Here is a 20647-nt window from a genome sequence, read left to right as displayed (position 1 = left end):
GCAGATCAAAATCATTGCCCAAAAGCACACAGCAGCCTCTTTGTCCAAGAACTTCCACACAAGAAGTTAACAGGTCTCCTCCTTCAGCCAAGGATGCAACCTCCATCTGTGGAAGGCTCCGAAGTTCTCACAAAGCTTCATGGAAATTTACTCATTCAGTTAAGATGAATGCTCCGAAGTATCAAAAGCACAAATAAAAACACTTTAAAACTATACATTGGTATAGATTCGATTAGCTTTAAAAATGTTGTGGTGCTAAACATAGTGTTTATCTAGCCAGATTTCTTTAAAAAAAAAATCACTTTTTCAAAAATATTGCATAAAAAAAAGGACACATCTGATGAACTTGTGTTTTAACAGAAGCAGTTCCAAATTTAAGCTTAGCATTTTTTAACAGTTCTGGGTTTAGTTTTTGCCTTCAAAATGAGAAAAATATTGTTTCTGGAACATGTCCTGAAAAAGTTGAGAAAATAACTCTTTTCTTTAGCTGCACATTTCCCTCTCCTCACCTTTTCACATGGCATATCACAAGCTTGCAATTTTATAGTCCTGACAGGCACTTCTATCTCTTTTCAACAGTTGCTCAGACTACAGAGCAAACAGTCTCAGCCAGATAACAGTCTAGGAATCTAACAAATCTAGTGAGAAATGCATCCAAGCATGACCTTTGCAAGTTCATTGCTGCAACTGGAGCATGTTAAAAATAAGGAGTTGCAAAACTCCTTAATGATGGCAGGAAAAAAATCATTTCAGTTTCCTGCAAAACAGTGCCAGAAAATTAAAATACCAAGGCATGAACAAATTTATAGGAGCAGCAGGGAAAATACCCAGATAACTTATTTACAAAAAAATTGTCCCCAAAACATTTGTTCCCAAACATTTTAACAGATAAGCCACAAACACTTTCCACAGGCTACTACAAATTGTTTTGATAGATGAAAGGCACATTACTATGGAATAGTAACATAATAGATGCTGTGTGAAAACAAGAAAACAGTAGGCACTTGCCCTACACAGTCTCAGAGGAGTGGACTGAGAGTAAATCAGAGCAACTAGCTCTCCTACTACTGAAACAGGACTACACAACATATGCCAACAAATCTCTCTCTCAAAAAAAAAAAAAGATAAAAAAGTAGGGTATATGTAGGGACAAGCATACTGCAAATTAATATTATTCAAAGGTTTCTTTGACCAGACAGGAGGGCAGTTGTTACATCATCATAAATGCTACTCATGTCCTACACAGCACTTCAGGAACTTTTCAGGCTACCCGAGCAACTGAGTTTTCTTTCCATTAACCAAACCACTGCAATTACAAATCCCCTTGCTTATGGCAAGGGGATATCCAGGTGATAACTCTATTCGTTTTTATCCCAGGAACTGTCTCATTGTGGTATTTTCCAAGTTGTTAATAATGACTTCAGGGGAAAAAGCATTTGTCCAGTACTTTCACTGCAGACAATAATCCAGGCTGGTATGTAGAAAATTACACTCTTTGGGAAGTATGCACGTTGGCAAGAGTAATCCAACTATTTTAAGTATACTTTATCACAATGCTAAAAAAAAATAACATAAAGACATATGACCATTAATTGGCCTGTGTTAGCAACAGCAGCTATATCTGCCAACTATCATTAGGATCCAATCGTTAAGATATTCCTTGTTTTGTGATAACTTGAGTGTAGCCAGAGATGCTTGTGTTCCAAGAGATGGAAAGATGCTTCCAGTCAGAATACAAATAGAGGAAATGCAAAGGGAGCTGCAGATCTCAGTAAGGGATGGCAAATGGAAAGCAGAGGCAACAGCAGAGCTCTGCAGAGCCATTTCATTTTGAGATAGCTAGCAGAAAGCGTCAAAGATTACATGAAATCAACACCACAAACAGACTGCAAAGTTTTATTGCTATCTACTACCTAACTTTCAATTTCAAGTAGTTAATTGTTAGGGTCACATCAATCTCAAGTTGGTTCTTAATATACAATGTCATTTGCCTCTCCCTCAGATATACAGAACAACTGAGGTCTTTCTACTCCTAAGATGAAATGGGCTTTATTTTCAACAGCCTGAAAATTATTCTGAAACATTAGCCTATTAGTGAAAGCATAAAACATTTAAACTCTTAAGGTGTGAAACAGTTCTTCTTTAGATAACCACACAACAGGGTTATGTAAAATCTTACCTTTTCTTTACTTCAGCAGTTTTCATCTCATTAACTTCTGCCCAAGTGAACTGGTAACTAACAATAGTCTACTAGGCATGCTGGCCAAGGAGGCATAAAATGTTTTTCCATTTCCAAGAACAGTCTGTTCATTCCACCAACTTTTGCTGTTTTACAGCAAGCTCTATTCACCTTTAGGACTGAGACACCACCTCCTTCCAAAGGATAAACCCAACCTCAGTTCCTACCTCATTCGCCATCCCATCAATGACAAGTATATGGATTCACTGAAAGTGAAAAGGAAGTACAATGAAAATCAAATTAAGCAGATCTTACAAAAAATTGTAACATTTTTGTTAAATGAAGCACAATACCAAGGGAACAGCTGCCACCAAGTTCTCAGCCTTTAAGTTATCCCCATGACTAATGGCATGTCCCTCTGCTCACAACACAGCATGATTTAAGCTTCCCTGATAAACCATCACTAAGCCAAGGACCATTTATTTCAGTTCTTCAGCAGGTGTCTTCACACTTTTACATAACAATATTGAGAGCAGGGGACACACAGGCTTGATTCACAACAGGAAAAACACTGCCTATCAGATTGCTCTTCCATACATAGTCACTAGAGCTATCAGTAACTGGATGGCAGTAAATGAGAAATAGGTAGGACCTGATGACCCCCCATTAACCCCAAAATCCATTCCTCCCCTTTGAGCCACGGTCATTTCTGTGGCTATAAATTGCTAAACTAATCAAAATTACTTGAAGAAAAATCTGTTACGTTCAAGACTATGATCAGTTAATCCCCTCCCTACAAATCAGTCACAGCAAGCGTGTGAAAAACAAGTATCCTTCCTGAAGAAGCCTACACTGACCTAACTGACCAATGATAATAAATAAATGGGCAAGGAGCTTTTTTCCAGCTAATCTATGGTTACATTTATTGTCAGATCAAAAAGAAACTCCACTGAAAAAGATAATCAGCCATTTTCTTAACAGTAACGACTCATCAGGCACTCTCCTTCCATTCGATGTTTGAAAGTGTGTTTATATCTGCTGCTCCTGTATTTACATGACACTTGTTCTTCTATCATAGTGAAAAACTTCAATCCCTCCAGGCTACACAATCAATCCCCCACCCGCAAACATAGACCAAGTGTAAGATGACTAAATTTTCAAATTTCCAAATTACAACAGGTGCAAGAAACAAACAGCAGTTTCCATAACAAGTTAAGAAAAAGTAAGTTTTAGTGCAGCTAAATTTCTATTAAAAATAACACTATGTCAACAGAAGTCTTCATTTATTTCCAAGTGTTCAAATTGTTATTACACATATGCCATTTAACTATTTTTTATTTGAACATTGATGTAATTACAGTTGGAGGGCTCGTATTTCCAGGGGCCTCTTTGCAGTAGATACCAGCAGAGCAAAACATGAAACATTCCACATGGTTAACAATATGACATTTGAGTTACCAGAATTACAATCATCGGCTTTTTTGCTAAAAGATCACATAAGTAGTACGTAACCGGGGCATTTCCTTTAACAGAAATATCGAACTTAGTACTGCATTTGTTTAATTTCAATATGAACATCTCTACATGAGCAACATCGTACATGACAGTTTGATTTATCACACATATGGTACTTTGGCAGCTCTAACCGTGATGTGTTTTTCCTCCTAAGCTCCATAGTAGTTTAATTTATAAAACATATTGCTAATATGCCCTGCATAAACATCAAGAATCAAATGCATCTTTCTTTTGCCACTTCAATGGGAAAGGGAGCAGTGTTTTTATCTCGTATTACACAGCCTTTTCATGCATGCACAATTTTCTTCCATGGACACTTCTACATGTACCCTAACTATCATTTTGTCTGCAAGAAAATAATCTTTATTCAAAAAAATGTGGATTTTCTTCTCAAATTAGAAAGACGACAGCCATAGACAATTACATGACAAATCACTACCAACTATTTGTTTCAAAATAACATTGAATGTGTCAAATTTTTATTAAGTAACAAGCATATCAGTCATCTGAGGTGCAATGAATTCCCTCACAATTCAACTCATCCCATCTTGAGCTCATTTGTGAAACTGACTGGTTTATTTAGTTACCTTTTTTGTAGGACATTCATGCAGATGTTAAGATTGGCTCAGGTAAAATATATGGTATTTTATCATTATTATAGGCAGAAATGTAAGTGGCAGATGGAAAACTATTTTTAAACAAACAAGCTAAGTAAAATCAAACTGCCCCAAGTTTTGTCAAGTAAAATGGGATAAACAGCTCCAGTAATTATCACCACAAATTCAGCAAGGGGGTTATCTGTAAGAGGAACTAATAGTTCTTGGTTAACAAGTACTAATTTCTTTGAACACCTCTACCATCAGTTTCCACAAAAGAACTAATCACTATATTAAAACTTTTTCACTTACTCCCCCCAAATTAATGAATTTAATTCTCCACCTTCCTGAACACAGTTATATTGTACTCTGATACACAACTGCCATCCAATGACCTACTACCACAGTAACCTAAGTGAGGACAATGTTCCCTCTAATATAATCATGCACTTTGAAGTAGCCACATGAAAGTTTTGAGGTAAAATGGGTGAAATCTGGTTGCAAAATTTCAGATTTAAAGGAAAAAAATCATATATACATACCACAAATAAAAAACACCTAGAATCTGTTGATAGTGATCTGAAGCAATTTATTTCATTCACTCATCTGTGAAATTTATCAGATATTTCATATTTATTCTATTTGGTCCAAATATCCCTACATGCCTTTAAGAGTCACGCAAAAAAGAATGTTGTGCCCAAAAATGCATTTGCTACCACAAAACATCTCTTCACCCTTTTATTCACCCTCAAGCAGTTCTTAAAAACTCAGATTTCCTGAGCTATACAAAAACAGATCTTAACTTTATTTGTAATATGTCAACAATGGGTAAGTTAAAAAGCAGGTGGAGGGATGACATAATATTTAGATCAAATAATACATATTTAATTTGATGAAGTCACCCTTCCTCACCCTTCAATACCTATTTGTATTGAATTATAAACTCTGCAGCACAGGAACAGTCTGTGTATGGCACTTCCATGCATGTCTGCAATATAAACAATTATACCAAGATATTCCAAAATTAAACAAATAGTAAGTCTTGTTTATCTATACAAAATTTAAAAAATACATTAAGTTTAACATCAAGTGGGAAAATTACAGCCGAACCAATTAAGTTGTACACTCACTACATAGTCTTGAAAAGTCAATTTTCACGAAGTTGTTTCATCTTCTTCCTTCAATTAACTGAAATAAGTCAGAAAATGAACTCTTCTCCAATTCCACTAATGCACATTCCTTCACTGTAGTTATTATGTGTCAGCTAACTTTGGTCTTTCACCGTTAACTTCCGTACTGCCGTGCCCCTTACCCCTCCAAGTTCTACTCAAACATCATATTCTCCCTTCTTCATTCCATTGTTCGTGACACCTACCAAGAAACCCTTCAACTGGGGCAGCATCTAGCCTAATAGAGCTTCCACTGGACAGAAGCTCCTCTTACCAGAACAGTACAATGGTTGACAAGTGAAGTTCGCTAGAGTCATGATCCACTATGTACCAGCGCTTCACTTAAGCCCTAAGTATCTTCTGTACAAGAGATAAAACAGCTGTGCACGTGTAAGCGACACAAAGCAAGCCAAGTTAAGTGGTTGGGGCAGGCAGTGTGGACAGGGCAGGAGCATGATAGCCAGGCATTTTGGCTGAAGCAATTTTAACCCTTTGACTTTTTAACCTGTGTTACAGCCTAGTTCAAGCATCGTTGTTTACACAATACTCTCAAACAAAAGCCCTACAAAGACAGGTTAACTGATTTTTTCTATAGAGTAACTAGTTAGTATGTGTTCAAGAATGAATTTAATGCAAAGCTTGAAAAGGGTACCTAACTAATAACCACATTTGGAGCTTTTAAATACTATCTTACTCTGAGGTATATGTCTATAACTGTAAAAGTTTATGCATCACATTCTAAAATCTAGGGTCCAAGAAAAAAGGCTAATTGTATTTTCTAAGCCAAGCAAGCTATAGAAAAATGGGAAGAAATAGCATGTGGCTTGTGTTCAAGTGTTATTGTTTAGCATAACACTTCATGCAAGTAATGCAAAAAAGTCTATATACTCAGTACTGTTTACATCTGAATAAATAGGGTAAATTAGCAAATACAGTGTTTAAAATTATCTACAAAAGTGTGTTTTACCAAGTATTCACTGTTTGTTTGTATCAAGTCTTAAAGCAGAAAGCTGTCAGGGCTATACGAAAGAGTATGAAACGAAAGGAAAAAATTAAATGGAGACATTTTAAGAAACCTCCTCAGAAAACAAATTCATACTAACTGTTAACTAAACTGAAACTAAAACAAAGACTAAAGCTTTTAGGTGGCCTTATCAGCAAACACCTTCAATCAAAAGGCCATAAACAAGTACGCTTTACATATTATTTATTTTACACCATAAGGTGAAAGCAACACATTTCCTTTTAGTAAAGTATACACAAATAGCCTCACTCAGAATACACTTTTAATGCACATAAAAAAAGTATTCATCTTACAAATCGTTTTGCAATCCAAATATACAATAGCTTGGAAAACAATATTTTAGAAAACAAAAGCCAATGTAAAAAGACCGCTTAAAACAACTAAAATGATAAAAGTTTCTGTATGGCTCTGTCTTTACAGTTTTCTTACTGCATCATCAATATCAGAAATCTGTTCCTTCAGCTGGTTCCACTGTTCTGGATTTAAAGAAATACCTGAAATGCATTAAAAATAAACACTTAAGACAAAAAGAAAATTGTGGTGCGGTCTCTTGCATAATTACTATCAAGGCTAGTTCCATACACAAACTCTATGTCATAACTATTAATGCTTGAGCTACTTCAACAACCATCTCAGTTACAAAGTGAAACTACTCATTTGGAACACTTCAGTTAGACTTTAGCTTATCTCCGGACAAGTTTTAAATTACAAAGAAAATAAGTACAGTGTAGCAAATTCATTCACAAGTGTTAGGCTAAACACAGGAAGTGAAGCACAGCTCTGGCCTTGACAGAAGGCAGCACAAAAGCCCTGAGTGAGATTTTGGAAATCATTCGCATTCCTGTTGGCTCCTAAAAGCCATACCTCTGTGGACTGAACTTCCATGCACTTTTAAAGTACCGTAATTCTGGGGTTTTTTTCCTCCTGTTTCTTAAAGCACTGTAAATAACACATACTATAAATAACTTTTTGGAGAGACTTCTATTCCACTCCCTAGCGCTCACAAACCAACATGGAAGTTATTTTTTCACTTCAAGTTCACTACAGTTTCTAGTGACAGTCAATCAATAATGATTCAGTGCCCCACAACCCATCTCCTCAGTTCTAAATTCGTACTTCCTCAAGCTCGAGTCCAGGCACACATTTCCTTTGTGCTTTAGTCTCCTCCTCATTCTTCCCCTACTATCTCTACACCAACTCTATGCAAGTGGAGACTCACAGGCCTACCTCTCATACTCTCTCCACCCAGGCTCTTCTACTATTTACCCCCACTCTCCCCCCTCAGTGATCAGGCTTCTTTCATTGCTTTCTCCCTGTAGGTGGAGCAGGACCTGAAAACAGGTGAAACTTTGAAATCCATTTTTGGGGCTCATTGCCTTTTTTTCCTTCTACCATCACTGTCTTATCAGAGCACCACTGTAACTTTGAGCAGTGAGCAGTCTGCATGGAGCTACTCTAAGTTTTCCACCAGTCTTTAGAGGGCAGGCTTCTTTTGAAAAGAGTTAGGTCAGGTGTGCTAACCATTATTAGGGGACCAAACGTCATCAAGATGTCCCTGAACCACATACCAGATGAACTGTACGGAGTTCAGACCTGCTGCCTGAAACAATCTGACACAATAATTTAAACTGCTGGATTTTTTTTTCTGTTTTTTTATTAGACAATTTCAACTGCTTATACTGTTTTTAGGATAGCTAGATAAGTGGCTCATAAGTACATCAATGGAACATTTGACTAACATACTATATCAGATTATTACTCATTTTATCCTAATAAAATTCAGACCCTTTTGCCCCATTGATAAACATTGCTATCTACATCATGTAATTTTTGTCACTTGGCCTACCCATCATATCTCATTGTAGTTTGCCACTCTAACTACATATGCTTTTGACTTCCACCTCAAAACACAGCAGGTTAAAGTCCTTAGAAGTTAATCTTTTTTGTTAAGTAGCAGCAACAAATCCAAACCAAGAAATTTTCCGGTACAATACCAGTACACCTGTTCATACAAACCTATTCTCAGTGGTTATTTAAGAAATGTTGAAAATGCTTCTCAAGCTTTCCAAATGTCTATTCACTGAGTTGCTCCTGGACACACCGGAAGAATGTAACAAACCCTATGTTGATTGTACATTAAATGTCTTCAATCTCCAGGGCAGAATGTTCCATACTTACCTCCTTCCTTGGCGCAATATGAAAACCAATTAAAAGTAGGCTTTTCTAACAGAAACAACATGACATTAAGCAAAGCACTACTACTACAACTACCCTTGCACCCTCATCTTGCAGGTGGCAAAGTTCTGAAAATGGTTCAGTGAAGGCATGCCCTAAAAAGCATGTATGGGAGTGGCAATTAAAGGAACAATGGCTTATGCTGTGCTGCAGATTAGAAGCACAGTACTAAAACTTGAGCACTTGAGGTATTTTCACCTCAACTAAAATCTTGACATATTTTTTCCAAAATTAGTCACATTAAATGTTTTAATTATTTTAATCTAAAATTTGATAGAAATTGAAGGACATCATTGTTTTAAAAGAAATTAACATCTTATCACAAATGTGTAAATTAAATCTTTTCAGTGAATTTTGAAATAAGAAATCCAATTGTAATAGAAGAAAAAAATTGTGTTGATTAAGTTAAGGGGGGGGATGGGGGATGTATGGCTATGTTTATAACTCCCATACCAAATTGGCTTGTATTTGATGCCTTGTTTTCCATAAATCATGGAGGATCCATTTAGGAAAAGAGATTCAGGCCAACTTCACTTTTGTTTACAATCTACAGATAAAACTAATCATTTGTTAAAATAGAAATGAAAAAAAAAATTAAAATACTATACACCAAGTTCTCCAGCAAACTGCAGACAATGTTTTAATACAAAATAACATGAAGCAGAACAATACCTTTTCTGCCAGGCTTCATTTCACCTTCTTGATCCATCCAATATTCTCTAATATCAATTAAGACTTTCCCTTTAAAGTCACGAACACTGACATACCTCATTTTGCCAATCTGTCAAAACACATATAAGGGTCTTTTAGGTACTTTAGATATTACAGCATTCACTTTTCCCAGCAGTATCAGACTCAGACATGTGACATTGCACACTGCAGCTTATTTTAGACACCACAGAAACAACTAGATCAAAAGCTTAATCCAGAGTAGTCAGTAGGCTAATAAATAATGACAATATAAATGGATGAACGACTTAGAACAAGTTGAGCATTCAATGCTTAATGCAAAAGTAGCTCTCCTAGAATAAAAATACCTATATTCTTAACGCACTTACTTCTTACAAAAGCCACTAATTTACTGTTTTCCGAAACAAAATTTTGCCTCTATTATAACCATCTTTGTTTGCAGCAGTTGTAAACAAACAGGGAAAGAGGGAGCTCTACTCCCAAATCTAAATTTTAGTCCATTCCACAGGTACAAAAGCAAATTAGATATTCACATGAGATAACCACAATTTCTAGAGGGATTTTTGTTTCTTTTTTCTTTTTTTAAACACAGTAAATATAGATGAAAATGAAAGGTAGCCACCAACTGTCCCATGCCCACTCCCAAGTCCTCATGGCACTTCATTGGAACTGTGGTTAAAAGACTATCCCACTGTACCAGGTGTTCAAAAAAAAAAGTTTACCAGCATGTAGCATAGTATGAAATGACTTTGGAATTCCATAATTTCAGTGCCACAGTGGCTTAACTGTATTATGAGGGTGCTTTTTTTTTTGGGGGGGGGGGGCCCCCACATGGGAGAAGGGGAGCAGTCATACTGACAACTATGCGTTACACTACATATTTAGGCTCATTAAAGGTCTTTCCAAGTTTGATAAAAAACTATTTGTTCACATAAATTCAAAGTATAATGTGAATTTGAGAATCAGAAATTAGATAATAAAAACACAATCAAATACAATTCATGTAAGAAATTCTTAGAATTCTGTATGCACCTTCTGGATACACTTTAGGAAGAAAGAACACATTCTAAAGAAAACAATTTTAAAATAGAATATTCCTTCCTGATAAAACGTTAACTTTAGTTTTCAACTTCCTTAGTTTATGCATCTTGCATTTTGATACAATTTAACAAGGGCCCAAACACATCTTACTAGCATTAAGTCTGACCAGAAAGGTTGAACAACTCTCCAATCAACTAAAATAATCTGCAGATGTTTAAGTCATAAGCTGTTATTTCACAAAATAGATATAAACAAGAATGCTTTATGTTTGCTTAAAGTAATTTTTGTTCTTATGCAGATCATGCTAAATTAACTCTAAAATTGATTTTAAAACAATTAGGACATCTTTAGATACCGTAAGCCTGAAGCAGTTTTCCTACTTCAAAGCATCCTTTAAAATGAAGACATTACAGTTTATAAGATAGTATTTTTTGATTGATTTATTAAATACTTTCACAGTACTACAAATTTAACATTCAAAAATAAGGTATGATGTCATGGTAGCTTAGTTCTTTCAGACCAAACTTGGTACCATGCCCAAGTCCGTCAGCACCGCTGGCAAAGAATATCCCAAATAGCCTACATGAACAACATTCCTTGGTTTCACCCTTTAACACTTCAGTGACTTTTAAGGTCACCTCTAAGAACAGCTTCAAGTAGTAGTACTCCACAACACCTTTTTTTTCCAGGGCTATCAAAGAATATTAGTGCATTGCCAAGTAACTCCAGATTTGTTCTAAGAAATAAAATCTGATACAATATAGCAGATTGCAGCTGCAAATACAGTAAAAGTGTTTAGGATTTGAATTTTAAGGATAAGACTATATGTCTTAATTCAACTACAGTAAGGCAAGGGGCAATAATGCAAAGTCCACATTTACTTAATCAGTAAGTCTACCTTAAATGGAAACAGTTCCATATGAAAATGCTGAAATTAAGTTAGGTTTTACATCACTGTCTAGATTTCAGCTGCATGTTCACATTAAATTTTGAACATTTAGCTGAACTCTATGCAAAAGCTGCCACTGCTAAAAGCTTTAAATAGGCTTCTAAAGTACAGTTTCAACTAACATCTAAGGTTAAAAACCTCAACCAAAATCTAGACTTAAGTAAATTGATGCTTCTTGATGTTCAGTTACCTGCAATTCCGGCACAGATTTGTTTCTGAACAATTTTTTTTTTTTTTTTCACACGGCAGCTGATAGTCCTAGAATAATTTCACCGATCTAAGACATCTTTGTATCTCTAAAACCACAGTAGTGTTCCAAGGGTTGTATTGATTTACAGCAGCGTAGTTACTGCAGTTCAACCTTCGCAGACAAGTTCATATGCTTTTTATTAAATATTACAGCTCCTTAGATTATACTACTCTATTGAATTACATAAATCAGAAGACATTGAAAGCATTATTTCCAGGTTTCCGTTTCTGACACACTGAACCGTGCCTCAGTTCCTTTCACAGCTATGCAACTGACTTCCTGTATGAGTTTCAGCAACCACCTTCTTCACCATTTTTCCTCCTATTTCCAGTTTGTCTTGATTAAACTGTATACACACTGTGGAAGTAGAAACAGCAAAAAAGCATCCTTCTTTCTTAGCTGATAACTGTATGTATAGCATTAGAAGGAGCACAATAAGGAGTCCTGTAAACAGTGAGATCTGCAACACAGCAAACTGATTGTGAAATGCATTGGTGACCACCTAAGTTTCAGAATTAATGTGCTAAACCAATCACCTTTCCAGAGCATCATAAACTTACGTATTTATCTACTTTCAGGAGCCTATGATAGATAAAGACATTACACTGGGAAACCAAAGAACTTTTCTCACAAGTCAAAAAGCAAGTACAACCCAAACTTTAAAAAAAAAAAAAGAAAATAATAAGAAGGCGGGGGCGGGGGGGACACAACAACACACAGACGAACAACTTTTGAAGTAAGAATTTCAGTGAAATGCCTGATCATGCGATGTGGATCCACTCTGGCAGTCATTAATACTGCATCCTGACAGCATTAACAAACCTTATCCAAATCAGGCATAGGTAGATGACAGGATTTGTCAAACTAACCAAAGCACATGATGCAGAGCTCACGTTGGCTTGAATCCACAGACAGGAATCTAATGTATCAAGACTAAACCTTTCCACATTAACATGAATAATGCTTGTCCTTAGGGCCGCTAGTAATACATCACAAATGGGAGTAAGATAAATTTCCACACCCCAACTGCACCCAAATCTTTCAACAAATTCCAAAGTAGGCTACCTATAAAACCTAAAAAGGCCAAGACATGTAAATAAATAAAATACACTTGGTCTCTTACACTGCATTAATTCCCTTCTACTTACATTTATACTATTCTTCATGATTAGTTTCAAGAATACCATTACACCAACATTAGTCTCAAACAAAAATGATAAAACGTAGATTTTTATGAAAATGCTGAACCTTCTGAATAAAGCAGTCACAATGAGCTCTATACTAAGAGAAGCTGTATACTTTAAGAACACAGCCTGAGGGCATAGAACAACAAGCCTCCAAGTTTCACATCATTTGCTGCCACTCCCACACACAATATGGACACCACAGAACTTCTGACTATCCTATGAATGCTTTACAGCCTGGTCTCCATCAATTGAAGCCACACTTCTAAGTTATACTGCAAAGTCACGTGCACATCAGAGATCATTTTACTGCCATGGGAAAGGAGAAAGGGGAGTTTCTAGTATTACTAATAGTCCTAGAACAAACAAAACCATACCTAAAGAATTAACAGGCAACTAGATCTTCTAGCATGCTCTCCTGGTTAGGGGGGGAGAGGGGAAGTATCCTCAGACCTACAGTGCTGCTTCTACACTGAAACAGTTGCATCTTAGTTAACGCACATAAGCTGATGTAGCATGAAAAAAAAATCACAATGCTTCACATAACACAATAAGCGTTCTAAAAAAATTTTCTTGTTGATTAACTAAAAGGCAGGCAGAGACTAAGTAACAGTGATGTTTTAGGTCAAGGTGATATTCAAGTATTTTTTCTGTATTATACTCAACACTGGAAGAATCCTGTTCTTATCAGACTAATAGGAGTCCTCTACTGTCTGTTTTTAGTAACTTTTTATTATCTTAGGTCAAAAAGGTTGAAAGAAATCAGAGCATGCAAATACTTTTGCTTTTATTTGAAAGGGTTTGGGGTTTTTTGCATCAGGGGAGCATTAAAAATTTTAATAGCTTTCTCCAAGGCTGGAATTTCTGAACTTATTACAAACATAGCATAAAGCTTGTACACAGTTTTTTTAAGTTCTAACTGCAGTTCACCTCATAAGGTGTAGAAGACACTATCTCATTTTTCCTACATGGTTCAAAGCATACCCCAGCAGAACTAGAAATATATTCTTCCTTCAATGGGGAAGTCCAGGCACTGCCTTCAACTGAAGCTCTCCCTCCCAACTATACATGAAGAGAAAAGTGAGAATTGATACATTAAAAATAACTACCCTGTATTACAGTACCAGTTAATCAGGTCTTCTCTCTAGAAAAGATTTTTTTTTTTCCGTATTACTTTGCATAGCTACAGCCCAAAACCATTTATTTTACCCTACTCGGTGTTATGGCCATCTTATTAGGCACCTCTCCCATACCCTTTCACAAACTTAGGAATCAAAGTCCGTAAGAATTTAAGTTCCTTTCCAGCCAGCTAGTCAGAGACATTTAATAAGTCTTGATCCACACCCCTAAAACAAGTAACTCTGAGCTACATATATTCTCACACAGCTTTCAGCACACGCTGCTACTGCCTCAGCTAACCCCAGGAACTGCAATACCCTGAATTCACAAATGCATCTTGCTACTGAAAAACGTACATTCATCCCATCTTAAAAACAAGGACAATATCAAAAATTAAAATCTTTCTGTATGTTCAGTGAGAAAAACCTGCATCATAAAACAAAGGAACAAGCAAAACTTACTCCAAGACACTGTCTTATAATACAGGAGCCAAGTTGCCCTTGACCTAGTTAAATAGGAATGAACAGTCCATACTTTGGTTTCCAAGAACCTTTCTTTCAAGAGCCCCGATAAAAAAACATTTCCGTGTAGAGACAGTCCTGATCTAATATTTACAGCATACTCATGTTAAGTGCTGTATTTACCAACAAAATGACTTCCCAGAGTTACCAGGGGCAAAGACATGAGGGTTAGATCAATTGCTACAACTCAGATTCTTTTACTCTGCTGAAACATGACAATGCTCTTTCTGAGCATCTCATCTGCATGCTAGCATCCTAATCCCCTTTGGCCAAGGCTTCAGGAAACCAAGCATCTGTCAAGATATTCAGATCACCACATAAAATTTGTACTGAATATGATGTAACATGCTACCTTAAGCAGGCCCTAAGAGTCATCAATTTTACCTGAAACATATTCTCATCTCTGTTACTGCTTTGCTTAGAAGAAGCTGCACCTTTTGAACTTTCACCAGTCTTCTGTTTCTTTACAGGCTTTTCCGGAGCTGCTTGCTTTTTCCGCTTTGCCTTGGAGCAAGAAAAAAAAAGAGAAAAGCATGAACCACAACTCATTCTGTAAGTTACAGAAAAGTTTATGTCAGAGGTCACAAACTACCTCTGTGCAATGCACATTATCACCTTCCTGCTGTGAAGGCAGGAATCCAATACCGTACATTTGCACTGCAACTTAAAAAAAATAATCTTCAAATGAGCCTAATTCTGTTCCCAGTGAAGTTGACTGTAATACTTTGGCTTTAAAGAGAATTTAATTAGATCAAAATACATTTCAAAAATCCTACTCTTTCTGCGCAGTAATACTGTCGGTTCAGTAGTTTTAACAAAAAATTTAAAGTCTGATGGAAGTTTCACCTTCCTTTACACTGAGTGCAACAAAAAATGCAGGACAGCTTACAACTCTTCTAAAAAAGAAAAAAAAATAGATGAGATAATGAAGAAAGGATCTGGAAATCACCTCCATCAGAGTAATTTTTTTTAAATCAGTATCCAGTCTCTGTCCACAGCAGATAAATTAAACATGTTTTTAAAATGTTCAGACACTATCACCTGTAAATCAGATTACCTGCAGATGCCACAAAGTTGTTATTTCTACTAATGGTTATATAGTAACCATGCCCACCCCAAAAAAAGAGTAATACAAAGATACCAAAAATTAGTCTCACCCACTAGAATCATATTGTGGATAACCTCTTTTAAAGACAAACAGTTCCAACAAATATGGGAGGTTATAATAGGAAAAAAAAAAACCAAAAACCCACACCTTACTGCCCACTAAAGCAGACTGTTAGACTATGTCTTTTCAGGAATACAGTTCCCTATCAAAAAAAATCACCTGACCATTTTCTCTTATTTTAAGATCTGACAGAACGCCTAATTTGCAAAGTGCAACAAAGTCATGTTTGAACCAATTCAGTAAAGCAGACTGAGTCTCTTCACATACTACATTAAAAGACCTCATGTCTGCATTACCACCTAGCATTTCTTAAAAAGATAAATTCACTGGTTTTTTTCTGGTTTTGTTCATAATGACTGGTACATCTATAGAAACTTATAAATTAACTAACTATTAAAAATAAATGGGAACACTCAATTTATACATTTAGAACAGTCAACATATGTTAGTTAATCAACTCAAAGACATTCAGGTTGGCTCAGCTTTTAAGTGAGAAACCAGCAGATGGTATTACAGTAAACGCAAGAATCTGAGACAGAGAAAAAGAACATGCAAACAAGACAAGCAAGTGGCACATGGAGGACAGGGCAAGTGGAGGTTTTTGTTTTGGACAAGTAATCTAGATACCAAAATGCTGGGGGCGGGGAGGGGCTGTTTGTCCTCAAATTTAATCCAAATTCTTGCCACCAGTGGCAGCTTATACAGAAGCCTTCTATCACTTGCCACAAAGCAGCAACGAATTCCAGGAAGCTTGTGGTTAGATATATCATATGGAAAACCCGGAAGAGAGCAAAATGCAACTTAAGAAAAAAAGGTTACTGCAAGGCAAAAAGCATCCTATTCACCCAAACCCTAATCTTAGGGGGTGTTTTTTCTGTTGTTGTTGTAGTTGTTGGGGGGTGGGGATGGGAGAGGGGGGTGTTTTGGGTTAAGTGTCTAATAAATCATATGGATGACATGCATGTTGTGACATAATGCTCGCCTAATTTCTTAACCCCACCCTGAAATATAAGAGTTAATACAGTAGTAATAAACTGCATATAATGTTCACCTTTTTGTCAACTTCACTATCTGAATCACTGGCAGATGAGCTTGAAGACACAAGTTCCTTTGACTTAGGCATTCTAGGAAGAGAAAAATAATGTGAGAACATTATACAAGGAATACATCCCATTACGGCTGGAAAGCCATCTTCAAACCTGTTTGTAAAGGCTCATCTTATTCAAAACCCTCCTAAAGACTTTCCTGCCTTTTCATATAAGCTTTAATACATTTTGTAGATGCGATCACAAACACTTTTCCCTCATGTACCTCTCCCCTCCTTTTTGCTGCAACTGCATTAAATGCAGTGTTTCAGTTTCTGAACTGTTTACAAAGGGACAATTTTTCACCAGTTTCATATACCCCTAGATATGGCAGAAACCATAATGTAAAAAATACAATACAATACTGTCCTCCAGTGAATTCTTTATATTACATTCACAGATATAAACTATTAAGGCCCTAGCACCATCTATACTCTTACATGAGCATTTCACCCAGTTGGATTTGTAAGTAACACACTGCATAATCGTCATACATAAAGCTAAAGTTCCCACCAATAATACAAAAGTCTGAAAAACACCTCAGTTACAGTGAACTACAGTATTGCAATTAATACTTTCACTGCAGCTTCAACACATCAGTCACTAGAGTCTATTCATTTGCCAGACAAGCGGACATTCAACTTTCCTTGAATGCATGCTGCCAGGTGTGCTTCTACATCTCTCTAGTATGCAAACATGTGGTTAAATATGGCAGTTGCACATCTTGCCTGCTACTAGAAACTCTTTGTAACAAATAAATAGCTCATTTGTTCTTTCAGAATAACAATAAGCATCCCAGAGAGAAACTGTATAAAATAAACTACAGCTAGGAAAGGCTAAAAAAAGCTTAAAGAAGCGTATCTCGGGAAAGAAAAAGGAACAGCAGCGTTTGTAAACTGGCAGTGAAAAAAACATATGCAAATGAAAAAACGGAGTCTGAATAATGCCAGCGGATCAACGTGGTTCTAAAGTAGGGTAGAATACTGTCGTAATAGCTTGGAGCACAACGATGGAAGCTGTAGCACTGAAAATGAAACAGGGTATGGGGAAGCACACATAAGCCACGCTGCGGGATGGAGGCAGAGGAGAGCTGGAACGGGACAATATAAAAATAAGCACCGCGATGACATGAAATCGGGGAGCCGAACAAGAAAAGACTGATACGCAGGGGGCGCGAGCACCAGCAGGGGATAACCCCAGGGTCCGCATCACGATGAGGGAGTGCCAATATGGAGGAAGGTGGGGGCGGAAACTGGAGGAGAAAGAAATGGGGGGTGGTAGGTGCCCCTCGGGAGAGGCTGGCAGGCAGAGCGTGAGGAGACACCGAAGCACCGGTGAGAGCGAGGGCGGAACGAGGCGGGCCAAGCGAGGACGAGGGAAAGACAAGCCAGGACGAGCTAGAAACACCAGGTAGGCGGATCCCAGCCGCCATTTTCCTCCCCTATTCCTCTTTTCCACGGCTCGTGTTGCCCCCCAGGGGAAAGGGGCGACGGCCCGAATAGGGGGGCGCGGGCAAGGACGCCCAGGTCCTCCCGGGGCAGGGTGGCAGCAAGCAGGCTGCAGGTCACCGGCGGCGGAAGAGAGAAAAGACAGCGCAAAAAAAAAGGGTCGGGGGTCGTCAGCGGGCAGGGTCAGATCCCGGCGTGGGGGGAACGGAGCCGGGCGGTTCCCCGCCGCCATTTTCTCCCTCACTCAAATCCTCTTTGCCCCCCCAACATGGCAGCTTCTCCTCGACAGCGGCTCCTCCTCCCGCCCCAAGCCCGCTCCACAGCGGGGCATCCCTCCCGCAGGGCACAGCGGGCACTCGAGGAAAAGGGAAAGCGTCGCCGATGCCCAGCGCGCCTCCCCCGCGCCGGCCGGGAGGTGCCGAGGCCCCGGCAGCCGGCGACGGGGGCGCTGGACGGAGAAAATGGCGGCGGCCCCGATGGGGCGCGAGGGGGGGACCCCAACACTCACGTCCTACTCCACGCGCGGCTCCTCTGCACCACGAGAGAAGCGGAAGTGACGCACCGCGGGATCCCCGCCCCTGCCCTGCACCACGTGGGAAGGGGCGGGGCGGGAGGTGTTTAAAGGGGACGCGTCCCTTTGTTATTTGTTCCCGCCTCCCCCGCCCCGGCGCGGCGCTCGGGCGGGCGCCAGCAAACGCCTCCCCGCGGGGCCGGTACGCGCGTCCGCCGCCTCACGACAGCCAGGCACCGAGGGGGCAGAAACGCGACCTCCGAAGGGAAACCCGTGGGGCTGACGGCAGGGGCCTGCCTGCCCCGCGGCCCAGCCTGGAGCCGGGACCCGTCGGGGCCGCGGCCCCGCTGAGGGGAGGCGCCGCCGGGGCCGGGCCTTCACCAGCCGCCTGCCCTCCGCTGAGGGGCCGCGAGAGGGGGTCGGGAGGACGGCCCTTAATGCCCAACGGGAACCCTTAAAAAAAAAAAAAGAAAATAAATCCGTAAATGGCTGTTTCCTTTCGCAAGCTGCAGCGGTTCCTCGATCTCGTTCGGGGCCGGCCGGCCAGCAGCCGTGCCCGAGGAAGCGCCGTGAGGCGGTGTCGCTGCGGTGCCTTTGCATACCGAAACCGCAGCCCCGGGTGGCAGCTGAGGCGCTGTTCAGGAAAGCGCCGGTTCCCCTTTCTCTCGGCGGGTGGCTGGGGTTTCGTTTTCTTCCTGCGGGGCTTTGCGGCTGGGCGGCGGGCGAGCATGAGGGCTCCCATCCCGGCAGTCGCCTTGTGTCGAGCGGGGGTCTGCGGCGCTGGGGACTGAAGGTTAAAACAATCTCGGCTCCTCTTTTAAACACCTACTTTTTAAAAGCCCTCCAGGCAAAAAAAAGCCTTGAAAACATCATTTGACGATCTTGCCTATTTCTGTAGTGTGTTTACACCAGAACGCGCTGCATCCTCAGTGCCCTGCCAATGCCGTCTCCTCTGTCGGGACTTGAAGAGGGGCTGTAGGCTTAGTTCATCTAAACAAGTATGCAACAGCTTCCGAGATAAACCAAAATGACACCTCTTTGGAGGGGAGGTGGGGAAAGGGCCCTCTGCCCCCAACTTCGTGAAAAGGGACGACTTTCAGCAGCCTTTGCAAACTGCAATAGGCCAAGCGTGCTGTCAGAGCACGAGCGGTTTCATGTTGCGTCTTCCTGTGTTACCTATTTCAGCCTGTACTTTCAGTTTACGATGAGATTTATTAACATTAAGATGTTGTTGTAGTCAATACAACTTCACACAAAACTAACAGAGCCTGTTATTGTTCGCTTATCGCTGTTTGCGCCGGTGGGTCACGTAGTTGTGCCATAAGCATGGCAGGATGCCAGTGCTTCAGGTACCCATTCTCAGCTTAGTTTAGTCCTTTCCTCATTGTCATTACCTCTAGACCTGTGCTTTAGCGCCTTTTTTACTTTTCGTAAAACACTTTCGTAAAAAGTGAAAGCGAACTATCAGAAATAGGAAATTGACTCAATATATTGGACTCAAATAGGAAGTACTTCCAATCCTAGCTTCCAGACAAAGCTATTGTTGGTACAGGTGGAGTGGGGTGGTGGCTGATCGGCCTCTGTAGTTTCAAGAACAAACACCTATTAATAAAGTGTTTAAAATCAAGAGTCTTGGGCATTCTTAAATTCCAAAGATCCCTGTTCGTTAACATGGGTCAGAAGGACAAACATCACGTTTCAAGAGGAGGCAGTCCCCCAAAGTCAGCATGAGCAGCTGCAAGCCCTGAGCAGTGTTTCTGAGAAAAATGCTTATGGGAGGTGGGGGAAGAGGTTTTTAGAAGGGATCCGTGAGGTCTATACAGCCCTCACCATGAATTGAGGTAAACTGGCTCTCTCACTTTTTCACTTTAATGGCAGGAAAACAGGAAGTAAATACCAGAAATTAGAAGTGCACTCTTTTAACTAATTCTTGGACATTGTCTGTTTCATAATGTTGTTATGT

The 20647-nt window shown here is 39.3% G+C and overlaps 1 protein-coding gene across 1 annotated transcript; it reads right to left on the bottom strand.

Annotated features, from left to right (window-relative positions):
- Window positions 1–3445: 3445 nt before the first annotated feature.
- SUB1 (SUB1 regulator of transcription) lies at window positions 3446–18763 on the bottom strand. The gene is made up of 5 exons (XM_076361853.1): window positions 18682–18763; window positions 16692–16764; window positions 14857–14976; window positions 9391–9499; window positions 3446–6977 (listed from the first exon to the last, which is right to left on the bottom strand). The coding sequence occupies exons 2-5, from the start codon at window positions 16761–16763 to the stop codon at window positions 6898–6900; spliced, it is 381 nt and encodes a 126-aa protein (XP_076217968.1). The 5' UTR covers window position 16764; window positions 18682–18763; the 3' UTR covers window positions 3446–6897.
- Between the last annotated feature and the right edge of the window lie 1884 nt (window positions 18764–20647).

The sequence above is a fragment of the Aptenodytes patagonicus genome, chromosome Z (assembly GCF_965638725.1).
Source record: "Aptenodytes patagonicus chromosome Z, bAptPat1.pri.cur, whole genome shotgun sequence".
Lineage (NCBI taxonomy): Eukaryota > Metazoa > Chordata > Aves > Sphenisciformes > Spheniscidae > Aptenodytes > Aptenodytes patagonicus.
The sequence above is the reverse complement of the archived record's forward strand: the minus strand, read 5'-3'. Positions and strand labels throughout refer to the sequence as shown.

Bases quoted from the DNA above. Each gene is read 5' to 3' on its own strand.
- SUB1 (XM_076361853.1), bottom strand. From the start codon at position 16,763: ATGCCTAAGTCAAAGGAACTTGTGTCTTCAAGCTCATCTGCCAGTGAT. The intron at 14,977-16,691 runs GTGAACATTATA...TCTTGCTCCAAG, and splicing joins ATAGTGAAGTTGACAAAAAG to GCAAAGCGGAAAAAGCAAGC. The intron at 6,978-9,390 runs GTATTGTTCTGC...AATGCATTTCAG, and splicing joins AATGAAGCCTGGCAGAAAAG to GTATTTCTTTAAATCCAGAA.